The sequence below is a fragment of the Populus alba genome, chromosome 14, assembly GCF_005239225.2.
Source record: "Populus alba chromosome 14, ASM523922v2, whole genome shotgun sequence".
NCBI classification, from domain to species: Eukaryota; Viridiplantae; Streptophyta; class Magnoliopsida; order Malpighiales; family Salicaceae; genus Populus; species Populus alba.
This window is the reverse complement of record NC_133297.1, coordinates 9,686,210-9,709,315: the sequence shown is the minus strand read 5'-3', so window position 1 is coordinate 9,709,315 and position 23,106 is coordinate 9,686,210. Positions and strand designations below refer to the sequence as shown.

Genomic DNA, 23,106 nt, shown 5'->3' with positions numbered 1-23,106 from the left:
TTTTAACTAAAAAGAATTTACTACATTATTTTTAATGAATCCATAAAACAATTACATTGACAGCTGCCAATAACATTCTTTCGCTTCCCAGGATATTGTCTTGCCTTATTACAGACTGAATAAACAGTTGGCGAAAAAAAAATGAAAGAACAAGCACCAATTTACATAGAAGTTGCTCATATCAGGCCACTGGAGAAGGGAACGGCTGTTTGAGGTAGCCAATCATTCCCCATCAAGAAGCTAGACACTGTGAAATTAACAGCATCAGTAGCGTTAATAACGTGGAAACCGGGCCATGTTACCCTGTTTGTAGTGTCAGAACCCGGTCCGGTGTTGTTGTATTCTGCATAATATGATGTATTTAGTGCGAAATCTCCACTCCATATTTGCCAACCAGCAGGATTTATCAGTGAATCCATGAAACTTTGCATATAAACAGTTCTTGAATACTGCTTCCATGGCCTCCCAAGATATGTTTTTACCGTTGTATTGCTCGAAGCCAAATCGTCAGCAGCTCTAATAGTACAATTATGTATAGATGTGCCTGTGTTTTGGTTCGGATCTGTTCTACCTTGGGCAGTGATGGCATTGAATTGACCACTCATAGGCAGCCGTGGATACAAGTTACAGTTTTGGAAAACAACAGCAGCATTGCCAAATATAAAATCAACAGTGCCATAGATATCACACTCCCTGTAGAATTGTCTCAGAGAATGGGTGTATAAGGTATCCTGGTACCCTTCAAAACTGCAACCATAAAATGCAGACAAATCAGCTCCATTTCGAACAGCTACAGCCTGATGCTTGACTGCCCCAGCTGTGTTACGGAATGTGATGTTCACTGCAATAAAATTGGGTGCCACCACAGCTGCAACAAGGATCACGAATTTGATTAATTAGCTAGATTAAGCCCATATAATTATCTGGTCATGAAAAATTAGCCAGGATCTAGTCTAATACCACGTTGAAGGTTCAAAGTTCTTACCAAATGTAGCAGAATTGAAAGTAGTCCACCCATCAACAACACTACGATTCCCAGTAAGCACCGTTTGATTTATACCATCTCCAACCATCATCAAATATTTCTTGTTCTTTGCAACAGACACATACTCTTCATAAATGCCTGCAGCGACATAAATCATGAAGTAGCCATTACTGCCGTCGGTATTATTTGGAGCTGCAGCGACAGCATCATTGATGGTTGTGAAATTTCCTTGTCCGTCCTGACTCACCGTCACTATATCACTGACCTCTATATCGTTATTCACTGTCTGGAGGAGTTTTCTTGTGCTCACTGACTCGTAAATTGCACGGGTCCTGGCAGACATTTTCATTGGCAATCGTCCATGTCTGAATGTAAACTGCTTGCTTTTAGGCTGCCATGTGCTCCCTTTCTTCTTTTTAGGAACCCAACCTTGGGTGAAAAAAGCTAGAGAAACACTATAAAGTTTTGTGTCATTGGACAAAGGGACTGAGAGACCGTTACTTGCACTCGAAGCAGAAGATGTGGTCTGTAGGCCATCTAAACAGGTTTGCTGGTTCGTTAGAATGGCACTTAGCAAAGTTTGCACATTATCAGCTTGCAAAGAAGGCAAGGTTTTACTAGTAGCATTGACAGTTTGAAAGGAGCTCAACAAAAACTCTATGTTTAGATTAGCTAGAAACTGACAATCCCCAAGAGCCCGAGTGGCAGCGACCGACAAAGTGGAGGGGCGTGAGAGATATCCATTAACCAGGTTCAAAAATTTACGGGATTGTGACAGGGACTTTCGGACGCAAAGTCGGGCAGAGTCATAGACATTGGTAGATTGGACAGGGAGAACAGATTTGCAAAAGGAAGGGTCTGGGGTGTACTTGCAAAGGGTTCGAGGGCTGACAGGACTACTTGGTGCATCTGCTAAAGATGGAGAGGCAAGGAAGGGAAGAAAAACAACAGCCAACGCTACCAGAGAGACGAGCTTAGAAGGCATCATTTTTTGGACAAAGGAGAGTTACAAGCAGCTAGCTAAGTTTGAGGGATTTGTGTAAATGGGAATGCTTTATTTATAGAGGATTGCAAATTAAGTGGCTTATATGATTCGATTCAAATATTATAACTTGATGATTGTTAGCAGTAATATTTATGAAATCAACTTGCACGACTTTCTGAAAAAACGCGTTGGTCTCCTGTCACGTCTCATGTAAACCGAAAATCCAAGTTGTAATCTATGCAGGTAAGTATACGAGCATGTATATATATATTCTGATTGAACTTAGTCTATTCATAATTCTCCTTGCAATTCGGTGCGTGTCATTCTTCAACGGTTGTCAACTAGTCGGCTACCTGCCGCTGGCAAGTCTATCCGATAACTTTCTTCGTTTAATCAATTGGATATAATTTTTCTTAGTTGGTGGGAGACATTAAACTCTAATTATAATCTTGTTTAAAGTAAGTAACAAGTTACCAGTAGAATGGGCGCCCAAGATATACTGGCAACAATTCAAAAGTCTAAGTAATACTCATTCTAGGGAGGGTAGCAACTACAAAAGAAATAATAAAAAAAGAGGTGGTAAAATGTCAAAGAATTGATCTCTCATCAAGTCAAAATCATTGGTTTGCTTCGTTTCATGGTTGTGATAATAAAGCTGCCTGCCTTGCATATGGCAAGCGACTAGATGCCGCGGCCATTTGGTTTGAGAATTCATGGTTGTGATAATAAAGCTGCGTGCCTTGCATATGGCAAGCGACTAGATGCCGCGGCCATTTGGTTTGAGAAAAAATGAAGTCCCATAAAGTCTGTAATAATCTTGAATAATAAAAGTGAAATATAGAAGACTACACGAAACAGATGTGGGCATGAGCCAAATATGAGACTAGCCGGTAAGGAGCTGTTTATTTTTCCGGTAGATATCGATTTTTATATAAAAAAAAATTAAAGAAATTATTTTAATGTGCTTAAAAAGTTATATTTATTTATTTTTAAATAAAAATATTTTATAGCACCGAATACAACCTTAATAGGAGTTAAAAATAAAATAAAAGATGACCAATGACTCTTAAGATAAATAGAAACAACTTTAAATATGAGCAAATAAAATAAAAGGTGACCGCTAACTTTCATGACTTTCAAGTTAAATAGAAACAACTTTAAATATATATGAGGAAATATATCGTTTCCTTTCGTCAAAATTCACACAAACCTAATAAAAATATCCAATTTATTCTAACATGTCCAGTCAACGGTGGAGCCAGACAGGTTGGTTAAAAGCATAGATTTACTAGATTTGCCAGATTCATCACGGCCATTGGACGAAACCAATATAACCAAACCTGACAATTCCTTCGAACCCCACATCCGTAGATAAAATATTCGAGGATGATGAGGTTTAGTTGGATGTTTGACGAAGGGAGAGGATAGAGATAATTATGATTTATTTTTATGTTTTAAAAGTATATTTAAATAAATTAATATTTTTTTTAAATTTAAATTAATCATTTTTATTTGTTTAATAGTATAATGATTATTGTTTTTTAAAATATTTTTATTTAAAAGTATATTAAAATAAACCTCATCCAATGGCCATGGGTGAAATATCAAATAAGAATTCTCACCGTCGGAAAAATTAAGAACTTCTAAAGGAATTAGACAGCATCTTTTTTTAGCTTAAATTAGTAGGTGTCTTGGAAAAAACCCTCAAATAATCTTTTTTTTATGGGGGATGACTACCCTGGCTTTAATTGGTAGGTGACTTAAACTGATAATGACTTTAAAATTGGTATGTTTCCTGTGATTTAGAAAAATAAAAACAATATATAAAAATAAAAATTGGAATCATAGCAATTTTAATATGCGATTAGTATGATAATATAAGCATGAAAAAAAATCAACATCAAATAGGTATTTCTAAAGGCTGGGAACTCTTCATGCATGGTTTAAGTCATTGTTTTATTATATTGGATGCATGTATGATTGGTAACTCTATATACATATATACATACATACATATATATATATATATATATATATATAAATGAATGAATGAATAGAAAAATATATATGTTTATATATGAGATAGATCCATGATCCAATAGTCTAGGCTTTTGCACTGGAAAAAGTGTTCATCCTTGCGCATAAGGCTCTCGTACGCGCAGACTCAAATTAAACGCAAAGCCTCATGCGCATCTCCTCAAACACAAACGATCCTCAAACATATATATATATATATATATATATATATATATATATATATATATATATATAAAAATTCTGTACACAAACATGGATTAGATCCATGCAATCTCATTCAATGCAGCTACACAAATTGGGTATTTCCTAATGCAAATATGGATTATTTTTCTTTTTTAAAAAAAGTATTTGACTGACGGGAAAGCCGTGCAAACGCGTGGAGGTTTCTTCATTTACCTACTCTTGTGTCTGCGAGTGTGTGGTGATTCAATTCCATATTGGCTATGACTAAACCTTACTCGACAAATTCCCGCAGTAATCTAGAACAAGTTGGTTTGATGTAAAACCTTGGGAATTGAATCACCAGCATGTGCTCCAAAAGAAACGAAGCTTCGCTAAACAATTTGTCAACTCTCAAACGTCTCAACTCTTGTCGTTAAACCACATGGCTGGTGGGGAACATTTATCCATAATAATGTTCCCAGCGATCGAGCAAGAACATTTCCGTATCAGGATCGGTGATCGAAGAAGAGAAAGATTTGATGATAATGGGATTTTTATTAAATGAATTTCAAGAATGGTTAGGAATTAGTATCTTCGTTATTCTATATTGAAACTAGAAAAAGAAGAATAGGGCTTCACAGATCGATCATGCTATGACATACTTCATAAAAAAAAAAAAAAAGGAAGCTAAATCCAAGCACTTGATCAATGATTGGTTGAGAACACGGTAATATGGTGTGATATTATTGACCTAGAAAAATAGCTGTTGAAATGTAACGGAGATACGCTGCCTAATCAAATTAGGAATGTCAAAGATCGAGTTGTAGGTGCAATCCTCGACGTTTGAATTCAAATATAATGTTTGGCCATTACATTTATTTAGTTGATACGGATGCATGGAGTTTTGAAATAGAGCCCTAGACAGGCTGGCGATGTTCCACTATACATGGTTCCAAGTCATTTCTCCGTTAGTTTAAGCTTATAAAACCACCGACTTCGATGACTTGTGGAAAGCATAATTTTATTTTTTCAGTGTTTTGAAACCGCATTGAACCATCTGTCGTCGATGTCAAAGTTGTAAGATGAAACAAAGGCACAAGAGCCCATAGCCGTCCGATGCTGGAGTGAGTTTGGAAAATACGACTATATGTAGCAGTTGGGTCCTTTTCATGATTCTGATACCTGTGACCAAAAATCCCCTAGAATTATCTTGAGGGTGAGCAGAGTAAAAACAGTAATTCAGGAATTTGAGATTGTTTTCACGGAGACTACGTATATCCGATGCCATCCTTTCTGAAAAAAAAAAAAAGAATAAAAAGAAAACCAGAAAGCTAGCTAATTGCTTCATCAGGATACCTGTTTAAACGATTAAAACCACATTGTAATTACCTTAAACACTTAAAGATTCAATTAAAACTTATCTAGAAATTGTAATACGTACATGGTTATTTACTAGTACGTGCTAATTACTAGTAACTTTTATATATATTCTGTTTCGAAGTATGGTTGTGATTATTTTTTAAAAAGCATTTTTCATTAAAATAATATATATTTTTTAAATTATTTTTTATATCAGTTCATCAAAATGATATAAAACTACTAAAAATATATTAATTTGAATTAAAGAAAAAAATAAAATAAAAATAAAATTTTTTTTTAAAAACATTTTTAAAATACAAAAATAAACAAGGTCTAATTTTTTGATGAGGCACAAACATGTAAAGTTGAAAGTTTTTATTAAAAAACACTCAAAATCTTGGATATGTATTTGAACAATTGATTTAAAACATGTAAAATAATTGATTTAGCCATGTCCCCCAAAGTTTGTCCCGATCCCTATAGTTTTATTAATGTTTTGAGTATGTCCTTAAAGTTTTAAAATTATGAAATTGGTCTCTCAAAAATATTTAATAAAATTAGAGTTTATAAGTGTAACTTGAGATTTTCTACTTCTAGTAAAGTATCGTTCATCAGGTGATCTAGCATATAAATCTACCTAATTTTATCATAAAAACTCTATTTTGCATATAAATTATAATTTGTATTACATTAAAAAATATTAGTGTTTAATAAAAGTATCGAAGGAGATGAAAATTTAATGATGATGTCTTAAGAAACCAAAGTAACTTAAAAATAAGATTTATATGTTGAATAATCAGTTAATCTCTTGATTCTAGCAATCTTATTTATTCTTTCAGTTAAAGTAGCTGGTACCTGATAAGTTAAGGCAACTAGTACCTGCAAAAGATTTTTTTTATTTATTTATTGATTTAGGACTCTCCAATACTTAAGTAAGTTTATATATATAGGAGAAACTAAAGTGTAATTTTGCCCTAATGGTTTTATTAAGAGAAAATATCCTTAACATATATTAATATATTAATGAGATAGAAATATGATAAGTCATTGGATGATTTTTATACATTATCTTTTGCATAATATTAATGTTGATGACAATATAGTGGACCCTTAGAGAACTTTTATATGTTATTCTTTACACAATGTTAATGTCAATGAAAATATAATAGGCTCTTAAAGGATTTTTATATACCTAAAGATACAGGGAGAGTATGATCTAAAATGTAACGGAGCCAATAATAATTGAGCTTTTTTTCTAAGTTAAGCCCACGAGCATTGGGCTATTCTCCTAGACCGGACTTATGATATTGAGTTATTCCCTAAGGTTGGGCCATGAGGGTTGGTATCATGAACTAGGTTCATAGACGTTGAGTTTAAATACATTACCCCTACTTGAAGTTTTTGGGTTTTAAAAAGTTTTTTAAGATTGTTAGAGCTTTGTTAGTCATCAAAAAACTATCATTTACCAATTCTAATCAATATCACATTTTTTTACATTTTTTTTCTTATTCCAAACTCAAAAAATAGAGAAATATATTATCAATAAGAATAAATTTAATTTTCCCTCCTAAAGTTTCATATTCTAGCTTCGCCACTGGATGCACTTGCCCTTTGAAAGGCTTTCCCAAGTTTAAGCTTCCTGAGGTTCGTGTATGTGTGAATGCAAGTATTCAATATATACACGGTTAAGGCCCCTTGACCTCTTTTGGCAAAGAGCAACACAACAATAATCGCTCGGAAGCAATGAATACATAGCTCCGTTCAAATATTCTGTGGTGGTTTCGATTAGCTTATGAGGTCCATGCAGGCATCAGTCTCGGCTCCCTTCCCACCCAGCACCTCATAAGAGGAATTTAAAACTCCTTGAACAACTTTAGCCTTAATGTTCATGTACGTAAATTGAAAATGGTTGGATTGTTAGAATTATAAGTAACAAATAGATAAATATTTAGCTCAATTCCGATATGATATTTAGCTCAATTCGAGCCAAGGGAAAGGGATATCTGTGTTTTGCCCGAGCGTTAGGAAAATGTGGAGATTTGTCAAGCTACAAGAGATGCAAATCAGGCTGCAGATTGGCTTCTCTAGACTCTCCATTAGCCCAATTAACCCCCCAGAGCGCTTAATCGTATTGTTGTCTGGGATTACCCAGTTCAATGACGATGGTTGAAGCATTCAAAATACTGCTACGAAGAGCTACTATTGATGCCAACTACCCTTCGTCTCCCAGGTCCTGGCAGGTTTCAGTTCATTTCATTTTGCCCTTTGAAAACCGCTTTGCAGCAGGGTTTCCTCAATGAAAACAATTGATCATAAAAACATTTAGTTTCGGCTCTTAGCTTTTACTCCCTCAGATCCAAATCAGGCTACTCTTTTCACTTTCAGGCCCAAACGCAATAAACTCCCTTTTCATGCTGTCCATGTTAAGCCCAGAAACAGAGAGGACCCTTTACTCCACCCAATAAAAAGAACGATATATTTGGAATTATAGTAAAGGCGGTTATAGTATAAAATGTTTTTTATTAAAATAATATATTTTTTTAAAAATATTTTTATAATCAACACATGAAAATCATCTGAAAACATAAAAAAAATTTAACAAAAAAAAAAATTAAAAATTAAAAAGAATATTAATTTTAACCACGTTTCTAAAAGGTCTCAAAACACTCTCCTCTAACCCTTTTCCCTTCCAATCTGAAATTAACGTTCTTTCTTTCAACATTTGACACCTCGTATCCTTCCGGAAGAAGAATTAAACGTTTGCTCATGGTCTTGCCCATTTGAATCCCTGTCTTAGAGTGTGTTTGACAGTATGGTAGCGGTTGCTTTTTAAATAGCTTTTCATGCTGAAATACATACTAATGATATTTTTTTATTTTTTAAAAATTATTTTTGACATCAGCACATCAAAACGATCCAAAAAATATAAACTAAACTTAATTTTAACAAATAAAAAAATATTTAAATTTAAATAAAATACTATTTGAAACGCAATACCAAACGGTAATCCTGCTCTCCTGGAAAACACCTGCTGCATTCCCCCGACTATGGTTGTCATCCAAATATCGAAAGCTCTTGCAGGCTTCTGTCAATACTGTTAGAAATTAAATTGATGTGATTTATTAAGAGTTTTGTCTTTTCAAAATAAAACAATTTTTCTAAAAAACGGTAATAAACTACATATGTACAGACAATTCCAGATGTATTAAAGAGAGAGAAAAACTCTTGGCCTTTTAAAAAGCTCTTTCATTAATATTTTTTTCTTGTCAAAAACATGTAAATTATTGCTTCCTCGTCTTGCTCTCTTATCTATTTCTTAGAGAACATTGTTTACACACTCTAATTCTAATTCGTTGTTTTACTCTTGTCAGTGTTCTCCAATGGAAGTAATTGAATAGATTTGAGAAATGATATCGTGCAATAAAAGATAAAGATAGATGATAAATTATTTTAAGAACAAATAATTCATCCTTATTTTAACCTATATTTTCAAGTTCATTTATTGTAAATAAAACTTGTACGTTGAATTTTATACGCACATGTCTGGTGTTAATAGAATTTTCATGATAAATACAACCAAATTTGATTTAATTAATAAAAACACTTTAAGAAAATGGGAAAAGCAATGTTTCCACAACCATAAAATATTGTTTCATCCATAATATTTTGTGTTTTTTTGTTATTTTGTATTGGGTCATCAATGTTTTTTTCTTTCAGTTTTATCTTTTGATTTTATGTTAATTAGAATTTAGAGTTAATGATTTGTTTTTTATATAATTATTAAAGTCTTAAAAAAAATTTGGCATTCGGTTAGTGTTTAATTTTTTTAAAATAAATTTTTTGTTTATCCAACAAAGTTTTCATATCCAGCCTGGTTTAAAGCCCGAGTTCAGGGTTTTAACTGAGTCATTGGGTCATCCGGGTCAATTTTATTTTTATTTTTTAAGAATTAAAACGACGTTGTTTTAGTTAAAAAAAGTGAAAGTCAACGAGTTGCAATCGGGTTTTTGACCGGGCCATACTAGGCTTTTTCTTTCTTTATTTTTTTTTCAACCCGGTCCAGTTCTAATCCTGAATCGACTAGCCGGGTCGGGTTTCAAAACTATGTTACATGGTAATGAAAATAAAGGACCAAGATTTTTTTTAAAAAGTGACAGCCCTTGTGTTTTTGTTTATTTTTAAGTGTGGTTTAGACTTTTAGTGGTTAAAAATTAAAATTACTTTGATTTTTTTTTTCTTAACGAAACATTTAAGATTTAAAATTTTACGTAAGGTTTTAGATTCTTGGATTTAAGGTCAATCATTCATTAAACTTTTTTTGTTTTAAAAAATAGTTATTTGTAATACTAAGGTGCTCAGATTTGAATCCCATAACGGCATGTTCGGTGACAGCTCATTATCCATGTTTCTTTTTATATACATAAAAGAAAAAAACACGTATCATGGAAGCCGTGGCGCATAAAATTGAAAGGTATGATAAATAATTGATTGTATTTGTACTGGAATTTCATTTCAGCTATTGTCGAACTTATGATCACCGTATTCAATAAGTTTCCAATCATCACGGAGATGTGAGGTACTAATTTATTTGAAAATATAATTATAATTATTTTTTATATTAAAATAATATTTTTTTATTTTTTAAAAAATATTTTTAAAATTAATTTATCAAAATGATTTTAAAAAATTTAATATTTTTTAAAAACTTAGGTTGGCTTGTGTTTTCAAACCTGCTCTAAATGCATTGTGATGATAATATTATCATATTTTTAGATATATTTATATTCAAAATAAAATTTTAAAAATAAAAAAAATATTATTTTAATATATTTTAAAATAAAAATACTTTAAAAATAAAAAACACTGCAGTAATAACTGATAGGCTACAATGATCCACCTGTTGCAGGATTGGACCACCATGTTCCCAGTTCTCACCCTTTTTTCAAGTTCTCAGCCAATAAGAAAAACGGTGTCAGCTTTTTGAAAGCCCAATCTTCTCTTTTTTACAGAGAAACACTGCATGCTTTTGCATGTGAGAAGATGGCAGAGAAGCACATGATGGCATGATCAGTTAATCCAAATGTCGAGCCATAATACTCAAATCTGGGCCATCTCTTTGTCAGTAGAAGTTCCCATCCCTGACGTGCAGATTTTCATTTTCTTCGATCTCCTCTATCCAAACAAGCATCGATTTTACTAATAATAATGTTCTTGAATAATCTATATTAAAAATGAATTTTAATATATTTTCAAATAAAAATAATAAAGTATCTATTTCAATAATTCATAGGACCACACCACATGTCTCCGTGGCCATCTTTTTCTCGGTTGTTTTTCATTAATTCTCTTGAAGCTTTGTATGCATCCTTCACAAATCTCGTCCTTTTCATCCAACATGTCTCGGGCCCTTTACATGTTCACTCGAGATAGAGAAAGGGTTGTGGAGCACACAGCCTCATCAACGGTGCTGGACCGCATATGCAACGCACATCATCCAATCATTGAAAAGAATCGCTGGAAAAGAAGATGTCATCACAATTAAGCTTAGCACTCCTGGTACTGTAGCTGTACTAATTTAACTAACTCCCATGTTTTCTTGTCTACTTTTATGATCATTAGTGGTAATTAAATGAAGGAGACACGACTGAACTAGCTTAATGTAACTGTCCATTCTTGGGAGCAAAAACTAACAATTCTCAACAACACTTTAATTATTGGATTATCAAAAACGGTTGATCAGAACAAATTGTATTAAGAACAAATTTATTAGGTTATAATTTATTAAAAGCAATATAGATAATTCGCTAACAATCTTAGGATATCATATATATTCAGTTCTGATGTGCACATGAAAATAAGATTTGAAAAATGAAATGCAGTAAACAAAGAGTTTGTTTTTTTTTTTTACACCAGACAATATATACCAATCCATGGTACCATATTCAAGGAATCTAAGACATTAAAAAAAAAAAAAAACAGTGATAAAAAAAAATTCAGAATAGGCAACTGAGATGGTACTGAAACTCCATTCCATGTTGATGGATCAGCTTCTTCCTTCTTCTTTTTTTTTGCATTATAAAAAATAAATTTTAAATCCAAATCCTTGTATATAAGGTCAAGAGGCAATGTGATAATTTATTGATAGGTGGGTGGGGCTTATGTCTATACCTAATATTTCTAAGCTTAACAGAATATCAGGGCCAAATAACATGGATCTAACTCGATTCCAAGACCAGTGCCTTTTATTGGGCTACGAGCCGAACGCATGTGAAAATAAGTCTAACGAGTTGCTAGATTTAGTATCCTTGAGCTTGGATGCGAGCTAAGCTCAATAAGGTGTGGGTTTGAAGAGTTTTCTAGACCCAACATCATTGAGTTTAGCACTGTGCTAAGCTCAAGTGCTAGACTCAATGTTTTTAGGTTGAGTTGCGAGTTGAGCCTAATTGGATATAGGTCTAGCGAATTACCAGGTCCGTTATTCTTGGGCTTGGTCGTACTAAGCCCTATTGGGCATGAGTCTAATGACCTTTCTGACCCATTAAACTAGGACTTAGCAACATGCTAGACCCAATTAAAAATGAGGCTAGTGTACTGCAAGATTCTATGGGACCGTTTGGTAGTGCGGTCGAAACTGCGTTTCGTCAAATTTCAAAATTTTTTTTTTTTGCTAAAATTGAGTTCGGTTTGTACTTTTTGGATCGTTTTGATGTGCTGATGTCAAAAATAATTTTTAAAAAATAAAAAAATATCATTAGCATGTATTTCGGCACGAAAAGCTATTTGAAAAGCAACCGCTACCACACTATCAAACACGCTCTATGTCTTTGGACTTGACTACATACCAAGCTTAAGTAGACAATGGGTTGGTTCGCTGCCATGCCCACTGACTGTAGGTTTGGCATTGTGTCAAGCACAAAGAGCTAAAGATCTAGGATACTCATTTTTCTATACCCATATATGTATAAAAAATCTCATAATAGTTTACCATGTTTTCATCTCATTAATGTTGTATAAAATATATTTATCCCTCGTTAATTTTATTAGTAGAAAATGACTCTTTAACCCTTCTACTCCAGCAAAACCATGAAGTTCAGAAGTTATAAATACCATCTAAACCATTTAAATAAAAAATTTACAAGTTTTATTTTATATGCACTAATACTTTTCAATCCCATAGTATTTATTACAATATCAAAATAAAAACAAATATTTTTACTTTTAGAATTTATTATTCATTTTCTCATTTATTACTATCAGTTTCTTAAAATTACCTACTTTATCATTTACGAGTCCCTGTACCCCGCTGAGAATGAGTGTTTTGCAGGTGTTGGATTCTCTTTCACCAATCATCATGGATATATAATTATCTATTGTTAAAAAAATAAAACTCCATTTCTAAATATACTGGATTTTAATCCTCATCACCTGAATAAGCATTATTACATCATTATGCTTGTAAACAGAAACATGCACAACAAATCAGGGTGGGTTGTCCCATATCACTTAAAAGCAACTGCATTGGCTGTTGCAAGTACATTATACATGCCTCTTCTTATGGTTCGACATCTTAGCAAACACTTGTTAAGATTGTTACCTCTAAATACTTTTCTTATGTCAAACAATGCAGATTGTTGAAATGGAGTAGTCATTATTTTTCACCTCTAGCATCGAATAAATCTCCAATTACGGGATGAAAGCATGGCCGCTCAAGACAAGTCCATTTCATGAATTTAACTCATAGCCCAGTAGGAGGGCATCGTGTTCAAGGCATGGCCTGCGTGATCCCCTGTCGCATCCCTCTCAGAGGACCAAATAGGTAACTTTGAACCAGCTCCCGGGCATATAGCCATTCACTCCTGCCCTACCAAAATCGTTTACTAAGCCATAACGTGATTAAGATTTTCACGTGACTGTCAATGTTTTGCGATTAATGGCCCTAGATGTCCATATCTTTAGGGTAAGGGGAACCTGGAATTGACATCCCGCAGCTTCAAGCTAGGGGAAGCTTGGTACAAGGATCGTAAGATTCACATTGTCGTGGAAGGTTACGCAATATTATTGTATTTTATTTTAAATGGATTCTCAAATTCTAAGAAATACGAGAAGTTTTGTGGTAGTTGTATTCTTGAGAATTTTATGGTATGTAAGATTTATAAAAATCCAGTTTCATCCCTCGAAGGAATATTATTTTTTCCTTACAAAATAAGGGGAATCGCATTCCCACCGGTGTGCCATGTTCTTGGAGAGAATACATTCCCTAGTATATATAAAAAATAAATCCCATTATCAAACGGCTCCTAATGTCAAACTGAAAAATGCACGAAGCACAAACATCCCAATTTCCATTATTAAACGAGTTTTTTTAAAAAGAAGGATCAACCGAGGCCTCGAAGTTGTTAAAGGACATGGGCTTAATTATTATGGTAACCACTAACCAAGCAGGAGGGTAAATGGTAATACAAAGGAGCAGCTTTTTCTTTATAAGTATAGAGAAAGGAAGGCCTCTGCTCTTCACTGCGGCTTGCAGGTTGGTTAGCTGGCTGGTGTAGGTTGCTTTTCTCTGGGCTGACCAAAATGGCTTTCTCTGTTTCCTCTTTCACACTTCTAGTCCTCTTCTCTTGTTTCGCTACTTTTCTTGTATGCCATGGCTTTCCTGTCCATCACAACAACCCCTTTCACCACCGCCACCACCCTCGCTTTGCCAGTCACAACTACAGAGATGCCCTGACGAAATCAATCCTCTTCTTTGAAGGCCAAAGGTCAGGCAAGCTCCCTTCTAGCCAGAGGATCACATGGAGGAGAGACTCTGGCCTAACAGATGGCTCAGCCATGCATGTAAGTGGACCAAGATGACTCCTTTTCTCCTCAGATTTCCCTTTTCCTTCAAATTTCTTCGAGTCTCGCTCATTTTTGTTGTCGAAATGACAATGCAGGTGGATTTGGTGGGAGGGTACTATGATGCAGGAGACAATGTGAAGTTTGGGTTCCCTATGGCTTTCACTACTACCATGCTTTCATGGAGTGTATTAGAGTTTGGTGGGTTGATGAAAGGTGAGCTGCAGAACGCTAGAGAAGCCATTCGTTGGGCAACTGATTACCTCCTCAAAGCTACAGCCCATCCAGACACCATCTATGTTCAGGTTTGCAGTCTTGGATTTCTCTGCATTCTTCAGTTCTATGCACATTGTTGGGAGATACCATGAATAGGCATATGCACACTTGATTAGAGAAAAATAGCAGCAGAAATCAAAATGAGATGTTTGGGGTTTGGTTTTCAGGTTGGTGATGCTAATAAGGACCATGCTTGTTGGGAGAGACCAGAAGATATGGATACTCCAAGGAGTGTTTACAAGGTAGACAAGAATTCCCCTGGTTCTGAAGTTGCTGCTGAAACTGCGGCTGCTCTTGCAGCTGCTTCTTTGGTGTTTAGAAGGTGTGACCCCACTTATGCCAAGCTTTTAGTCAGAAGAGCTATCAGGGTAAATATCTCCAACTAGAGCTAAATTGTTAAAATCTCAGTAAAAAAAAAAGTTGATTGTCCACGAAATTTGGATATAACTTGTTGTCTTGTCTAGGTGTTCCAATTTGCAGATAGGTACCGAGGAGCCTACAGCAATGGGTTGAAGAAATATGTTTGCCCTTTCTATTGCTCCTACTCTGGATATGAGGTGAAGTTCGTGCTTTTGAGTCCTTCATTACAACTACAAGTCCTATTCTTTTAAAGAGGGGTTCATAAAACTTATTCTCCTCCTGGGTATCCAAAAATGGCAGGATGAGCTGTTGTGGGGTGCTGCTTGGCTGCATAAGGCGACCAAGAACCCAACTTATCTCAATTACATTCAAGTTAATGGGCAGACTCTTGGAGCTGCACAATTTGACAATACCTTTGGTTGGGATAACAAACATGTTGGAGCAAGGATTCTTCTTTCCAAGGTTCCTATTCTTGCTTCCAGTTCTTTGTTTGTCAAATATTGTATTTATGATCATCAATCAATTAAAATGATCGACGTTGTCCTTGAATCTCAGGCATTTCTTGTTCAAAAAGTGCAATCCCTCCATGACTACAAAGATCATGCAGATAATTTTATCTGCTCTCTCATACAAGGGGCCCCTTTCTCTTCAGCCCAATACACTCCAGGTCAAGTCCCCACTGTCCTGTCTCTAGTTCCCATCTCCCCAATCGCGGTGCCATTTTCCTAAACGGCTAGTTTTGGTTTTTTCCTTGCTTCATAAATAGGTGGTCTGCTGTTCAAAATGAATGACAGCAACATGCAGTATGTGACTTCCACTTCGTTCTTGCTCTTATCGTATGCCAAGTACTTAACCATTGCTCGCAAGATTGTAAACTGCGGTGCGACCGCTGTCACTCCGAAGAGGCTAAGAAATATTGCAAAGAAACAGGTACATAAAATAAAATCATCCTCAAAGGTACCTTGATCTCTTATTAAGGTGCTTATTTATCTATAAAATTGTCATCAGGTGGACTATCTGCTAGGAGACAACCCATTGAAAATGTCCTACATGGTGGGGTATGGTCCAAGGTATCCACAAAGGATTCACCACAGGGGTTCATCACTACCGTCGATGGCTGCACACCCAGCAAAGATCCAATGCTCCTCGGGTTTCAGTGTAATGAAGTCTCAATCCCCCAACCCGAACATTCTCGTGGGTGCAATAGTTGGAGGGCCAGACGAACACGATAGATTCCCAGATGAAAGATCAGACTATGAGCAATCCGAGCCTGCTACTTACATGAACGCACCCCTAGTAGGGGCACTGGCTTATCTTGCTCACTCATTTGGCCAGCTCTGAGCCCTAGCAGCATCTCCAACTTGATAGGCTAGGTGACTCTGTTTCTCGTTTTTAGTGGTTTGTTTTTATGCGTCCTAAAATACATCTCTAGATGTGCAAGTGGTTTAAGGGGTCAAGAGACCCAAGGCTCGAGCCCCAAACCTTGAAGCACATTGGTCAACAAGCATGGATTACCTTGTATTGTTTAGTTTATTAATACTTGTCACTATAGCAGCTTCAACCTATGGTGCGAGTGCCATCGCCGTGCCCACAGCGGCGTTTGTGTATGTAAAAGGCCAAATATGGTGGCCCTAATAGGATAGCCGTTGGGCTTCTTCTATTTTTTAGTTATGTGAGTCCGTTTTGGAACTTGCAATATGTCCACTAGTGTTTAACTTGCGATAACCTTACTGCCATAACTCTCCCTCTCTCCTGAGCTTTTTTTTTTTTGGTCCATGGCTCAAGACTTCAGCAAAAGAATCAACTGGATAAAAAATGGGGAAAAAAAGAGATGACAAAGGGGTTGTAGTGGGACCACTAACAAAAAGTATTAAAAATGTTATCGGATGGGATGTCTTGTCCTTGAAACTAACAACTAACACGCAAAAATCTGCAGAGGAAAACCAAAGAAATTACGATTTTTTTTTTAATACAAAACTACATGGTTTGGTAAAAGTTTTCAGGAAATAATCAAGTTGAAAAATAATATAAATTGAATATAAATATATTTTCAAATATTATTTTTATATACATCTGTTATTTGAAATAGTAATTACATCTTATAATATATTTTTCTATACAACCGCAATGCGGTTTGGATATTTCAAAACATGTTTCTTTTTAAAAAAATTAATTAATCTAAATAAAAGTCAATTAAAAATTTTTATCAAGATACAATGGTCGTGGCCAAAAAAAGAGAGTATATAAGGTAATGTAACAGGAGTGAGAGAAGTGAGTTAATTTTTTATAAATATCAATTAAATAAAAAACGTGATTTTTGTAAAAGCTGTTATTACTAATAGCGTTTATGTTGGAGTTAGTGTGTTTGAAGTGTAATAATAATTTTTTAATTTTTTAAAAAATTATTTTTAATATTAATACATAAAATTTTTTAAATTATTTTTAAATATTTTTCTAAATTATAATGACAAACACACCCTTCAACCGCTATTTTTTATCGGTGGTTGCATGGAGACGATGCTAATTTTTTAACATGCGTCTGTGGATGATGTTCCAAATGAATACCTTTGCAGTTGATTGTGACACTTGAAAGGAAAGGAAGAAAGTTTGCAGGGAGGGGCACGTGGTACTGTTTGGGGGCAGGGTTTCTTGTGGTCAAAAAACACTTTGTAATTGTTGCAGACTCGTCAGATGGGTGTCAGGAGTATCTATGCCGTGCCATAAGAGACTTGTTAACGTTTATTTTTTTATTTTTTTTTATTATTGTAAGTTTCCAAACAAGTATTTCTTGATTAATTTTAATTTAAAATTAATAATTATAGAAATTTTCAGTAATTATTATATGAACAATAATATAGCTCAAACTTGAAATTATAAAAAAAATAAATCTCTTAATTATAATTTTTATCACTGAAACACCTTCTAGATACTTATTATTAACGTTTATTTTTCCTTCGTGGGCCTATGGCCAGGGGCAGTCCTTGATCTGGTTACAATGTAGGAGGAGGACCACCACATCCTCATCGCCTGTGCGGGAGAAGGAATTAAAGGGACCAGAACACATTCTTCCGCTCTTCAAGGACGTTCAAGATTGCTGCTGTTCTTAGCTTCTTTGAGGCTACTAATTAAGCCGTGATTTCTCGAAGCATGATTTTTATAAGTGTGTTTGGATGAAAGATAATTTGTGGTTTTTTAGCTTTTAAAAATGTAATTTATATTTAAAAAATATTATATATTTAACAAAAACCACCATACCTTCTTCGAACTAAATATACCTTTTAATTCACCACAAGACCGTAGAGTTGGCCATGTAAAGTAGGGGACCAACCAGAAGACCAAACTGCCCACCTCATCTACTCTTTCCAGCTGAGCCAAATCATCTCAGTGGTAATATTGGAGACCCTTAACGGCTTGCAAGCACGAGGGTAGTCAAAATGTTTTAGGAGCTACCTTCGATCCACAAGGCAACTATTAGAACATGAATCCATCAACATATTATACATTACATTGTATTAGCTGTTTGACACGTGATCTGTCGGGTATTTTGTTTAATTTTTTTTTTTAAAAATTATATACATATACTTTTTCCACGTGTTTTTTATATAAAAGAATTTGAAAAGTAAATTAAATAGCTTGTACATATATGTTATCAAATAAATAAACAACTATATGTATTCATAAAAAAAAATCATAAACAATAAATATAAATTAAAAAATAAATATAAATCAAGATATTTGACCATATAATGCAAACCTTTAACATAATTATATTTAATAATTTTGTTTATTAAAATAAATTTTTTATTTAATAAAATAAAATAAAAAACAAATTGATTGAATAAAATAAAATAAAAATAATATTATATAATATTACAAATATTATTTAATTTTTTACTTAATGTTTGTTTTTTTACATTAAAAAAAATCAGTTCAACCCACGACGTGGCAATGTACTGGTCTACTAACCAAAAGTAATCGATACAATTGTTGTTTCAGACAAGACATGACACATTTATCTCCCAAGCGGGGTTAGTGAATCCTTATCCAACGATAAGTTAACGTGTCAATCCTATTCGCTGTCCATTTAACAACAGATAAAACTGCAAAAATTGGGCCTTCATACCGAATAGTTGCTGGCAAATGGTGCATTGGGCTTATTACATTTTATTTTGAGAGACCCTGATCTAGCAGTGCCTCCTTCAAGGAAGTTCGAGCGATGTAGAGGAATTGCTGGAAAGCATACCTCCTAGCACTGGCCAGAGTGCAAGGAACTCTCCGAGAATCATTTTGTTCACAACAGCTTGGATTGACTAGTTTTCTTGAAGTATTAACTAGCATAAGATAGCTGCATATATCTTTATACGCGATATCAATGTCGGATTAATATGAATTTTTGGAAACTTTACACTATCCAAGATTGCATTTGGAGAGCCAGAGCCACAGCTATGTGACCATGTTTCTTCTGAAATGATCACAGTGAACTAGCCAGATTGCCAATTACGCTATCTTGATAATTATTTGAAAATGGGTCAAGCACTCACCGAATCACGAATTTGAGAATGTAGAACATCTCGAGATATCTTCGAGTCCGAGCCTCCTCTCAAGTTTGGTATGATGCTTCCAAAAACTATATGCCCCAGCCTAAGTCGTTAGCCTTTCAGAGTAAATCTTCCATGTATATCTACAGCATCAGGAGATCTAAGTGAGCTTCAGAAAGCACAATATAAATGGTGTCATGACATTTACTGATTGAGATACCGACCTTTCATAGATCCGTTGAAGCCCAGCATCGGATATTTTTTTTCCAGTAGCTTGGATCCTCCTTACACTTTTCATAGAAATATGCCATAAGTGCAACAGCCTGGTCAGGATAATATGGATCAATATGGAATCCTGGTAGACCATGCTCAATAATCTCTGCTGGACCACCGTGGCAACCGCAAACGTTGGGAGACCGCAAGTCATAGCCTTCTCTACAGTGAGTCCAAAGGCTTCATAAAAAGCAGGCTAAAATAGAGACAACAGGGGAAGGGGGTTGTGAAGTTAATTATGGTTCCTGTGAAAATCTTGAACATGATGAGAAACCACAGTAGCACCTTATACCTGCACAAAGGCTCCCTTGGTGTCTGCTATGTAGCGACAGAGCTCACCATTGCGTGCTCGTATGGGCTGTTATCCAGTGAAATTGTCCATCCAACTTGTATTTCTTCGTAAGTGCATGCATCTTCTCAATCTCCTGAATTTGTTCCCTGTCTTTGGACTTCTTAACATCAATACAATCAGCTACCATGTCAAGGTTTACCTGCTCCCTCAGTTTAGTATTCTTACCATAGCACTCTACCGACCCAGTCATACTGACCAGCAATTAATGGTCTTCCTGAAGCAACAAGAGTACAAGTGAAGTGGTTGTTGAACAATGAATGTTGGATAGATCCCTCTTTTGAAATTCACCAACAACACATGTACGTATCTTATCCCAGATTCTTAGTTCTTCCCTACAACTATCGTTGGGTTTGCCGTGGCTAAATAATGGAAGCATGGGTCCAAATGATCCTCCTATACTGGCTTTTGCACAAAGCATATTCTAAAAATGCACGGTCTTCCACATGAACTGTTCAGTTCAGATAAAGAACAGATGGGCTTTTCCCTCTAGGAAGCCTTCAAACACGCACCGACAGAAGTACATATGCCCCTCTATAGAGTAAAGATAGATACGAATATATATTTGCAGTATCACATAGAGTAGTGGCCACCGAAAGCAAAGCGGAACAATGCAAATCTCTTATATTTTCCAGCTTGACTGAGCATTGCAATTTATATCATCTAGGGAAGGGACCTCCAACCATGGAAACCTCATACAGAAATGCATTTCAGCCTAATTTTTTGTCAATGCCACCAATACCCTATGTTTCTAACATGCCAAACCAAGGGCACCAGGCTCTTTTCCCAAGTCCTAATTCACAACACATTAATTTTCTATTTGTAATTAGCTTTTCATAAGAACCACCAACTGCTCCAACTATTGACTTTAGAGCTAAGGAAACCTATAAGGTCAAGATAACAGAAGATCTTGATTCTGAAAAGTTATCTGTGATAGAATAATAACTTTGTGTTAAGAAGGTGTAGATTTTTATGACTAAAGGGAGTTGAAATGTGTCCCATGCCTTGTCATAATGCCAAAGAAATTCAAGGGGTTGAATTTTATCAAGTATAGTTGCATATAATATCTGGCACACAATATCCTGTTAGGTGCCTATGGGTTTATTGTAGGACTGAGCTAATTCATGATGAAAAAAATTCTGATTCACTTCTTTCACAGGAATTTAAGTGGTGCGAGTTGGTATATGTATCTAGATAATACCAAGATTTGAAGGTGTTTATTGTAGTAAAATAGCAAGAGGGAGTCCGTGATAAGAAAATTTTAATTCAACTAATTTAAATAACATGAATAAAAGAAATGCAATGAAAATTAATAAATAGAAAAAAATGACAACGTAGAAAGGCTAAAAAAATCCGACTTGAGCCCATTCAAGTTAACTTGTCAAATCTGCAATCTGATCATGATAACAAGATAACCTAATCGAAAGCAAACTGATAAAATTATAAAGTTTAATTATCAAACACCTCAATATTGAAGAACAAAACTAAAAAAAACTAATTAAAAAAAGCAAGGAAAAAATATTTGATTCAACCCGGGTTATCCATTAACCCCACAATCATGAACACAAGATTAAATAACCTTATATAAAGAAGATTGAAAAAAAATAAAGATCAATTCTTGATAAATCAAATGTTGATGAAAGGAATTGAAAAAAATAATTTTAAAAAAGGAGCTAAACAAAAGACCAAAGTTAACCCGTGTTGATCTTTAAAACTCGAGACCGAGGTCATGAGCTCGAGACTAACATCATAGAAGGCAAATCCAAAATATAACAAAGAAAAATTTCAAATCATATAAATATTAAGTGGTGAAATTGAAAAATAAAAATGCAATAAAAAAAGAAATAACAATTAAAAGAATGAGGATTAAATTTGATATAAAAATAATTTGAAATCAAATATTGAGGAATAAAATTGAAAACAAGATTCAATTACAAAAATGATTACAAATAAACAAACAGTAATAAAAAAAATAATGATCAAATTTGATATAAAATTAAATGAAACCAGATGATGAGTGGCATAATTAAAGAAAAAAGATAAATAGAAAAGGATCAACAAACAAAATAATAAGCATTCAAAAGAGCGAGGATAAAATATAAAAACAAAAAATAAATTAAATAGCAACTTTATATTTTGGGAAGGGAAAGAAAGAAAAACAAATGGGAGGAAAATAAAAAAGTCTATCGAAACCAACCATTATGCTGTTGTCGGCATGCATAACACCAATGGAAAAAAGATGGTTATGCATTTTCAATGTTGCCCTAGAAGGCTACATTTCGAGGTGCCCACACATTGCATGTGCCAACAATATTTTTTTAATAATATTTATATTATTCAAAAGACTAACTTACCCCTTGTCAACTTGTTAATTAAAAAAAACTAATATGAAAAGATGAAAAAAACCCATTCTTGTAAGTTTAACAATTTTTACATGTAAGAGTAATATAGCTCTTATACCATGCTTCTAGAATGTATAAAAAAACCAAATTGCCCAGTGAAATCTTTTGAAATATTTTGCTTGTGATGACAATATAGTCATTATACTATACATTTAAGAAGAATTGTCTCCAATTAATATCATAATATCAAATGATTTTATTTTGAAAATATCATTCTATCCCTAACATTAAGACCATTGATTTTTTTTGTTAAATGGGGAGACTTGGCAAAACATAATAAAACTATATTAATGTAAAACAATTAAGGCTTTAAGCGGCCAAAATTGAACCTGAAATTAATAAATATGGTGGGCTAGGGTAGATGAGTAGAAAACTTTGTGGTGCATGTGATGTACGCAACAACATGTGGAAGCAAGTCGTCACATTTTAACAGCACATGTGACTTGCTACGACGTCAAAACACCGACTTTCTTAGAGGCATTGGAAACAGCATAGTTGAAGCTGTTAGGTAGTGCAACATGCATTTGATTTGGTGGCCCGTGGAG

At 34.4% G+C, this 23,106-nt stretch overlaps 2 protein-coding genes and 1 pseudogene across 2 annotated transcripts; 1 reads left to right on the top strand and 2 right to left on the bottom strand.

Annotated features, from left to right (window-relative positions):
- LOC118041484 (probable pectinesterase/pectinesterase inhibitor 7) lies at positions 1–2,140 on the bottom strand. Its single transcript, XM_035048841.2, has 2 exons — positions 986–2,140; positions 1–868 (listed from the first exon to the last, which is right to left on the bottom strand). Exons 1-2 carry the CDS (start codon positions 1,971–1,973, stop codon positions 177–179), a joined length of 1,680 nt encoding a protein of 559 aa, XP_034904732.1. The 5' UTR covers positions 1,974–2,140; the 3' UTR covers positions 1–176.
- Positions 2,141–13,875: 11,735 nt separating this feature from the next.
- LOC118041485 (endoglucanase 17) lies at positions 13,876–16,724 on the top strand. The gene is made up of 8 exons (XM_035048842.2): positions 13,876–14,363; positions 14,462–14,668; positions 14,807–15,007; positions 15,104–15,196; positions 15,300–15,461; positions 15,555–15,666; positions 15,766–15,929; positions 16,008–16,724. Exons 1-8 carry the CDS (start codon positions 14,103–14,105, stop codon positions 16,338–16,340), a joined length of 1,533 nt encoding a protein of 510 aa, XP_034904733.1. The 5' UTR covers positions 13,876–14,102; the 3' UTR covers positions 16,341–16,724.
- A 2,126-nt stretch (positions 16,725–18,850) lies between these two features.
- Positions 18,851–20,545, bottom strand: LOC118041486 (sucrose synthase 3-like; annotated as a pseudogene).
- Between the last annotated feature and the right edge of the window lie 2,561 nt (positions 20,546–23,106).

What these genes read in the sequence shown, in the direction of transcription:
- LOC118041484 (XM_035048841.2), bottom strand. Translation starts at nt 1,973, where the DNA reads ATGATGCCTTCTAAGCTCGTCTCTCTGGTAGCGTTGGCTGTTGTTTTT. An exon ending in TTTCAATTCTGCTACATTTG is followed by an intron (nt 869 to 985) that starts GTAAGAACTTTG and finishes TCCTTGTTGCAG; the next exon opens with CTGTGGTGGCACCCAATTTT.
- LOC118041485 (XM_035048842.2), top strand. Translation starts at nt 14,103, where the DNA reads ATGGCTTTCTCTGTTTCCTCTTTCACACTTCTAGTCCTCTTCTCTTGT. An exon ending in TTCAGCCCAATACACTCCAG is followed by an intron (nt 15,667 to 15,765) that starts GTCAAGTCCCCA and finishes CTTCATAAATAG; the next exon opens with GTGGTCTGCTGTTCAAAATG. An exon ending in GAAATATTGCAAAGAAACAG is followed by an intron (nt 15,930 to 16,007) that starts GTACATAAAATA and finishes AATTGTCATCAG; the next exon opens with GTGGACTATCTGCTAGGAGA.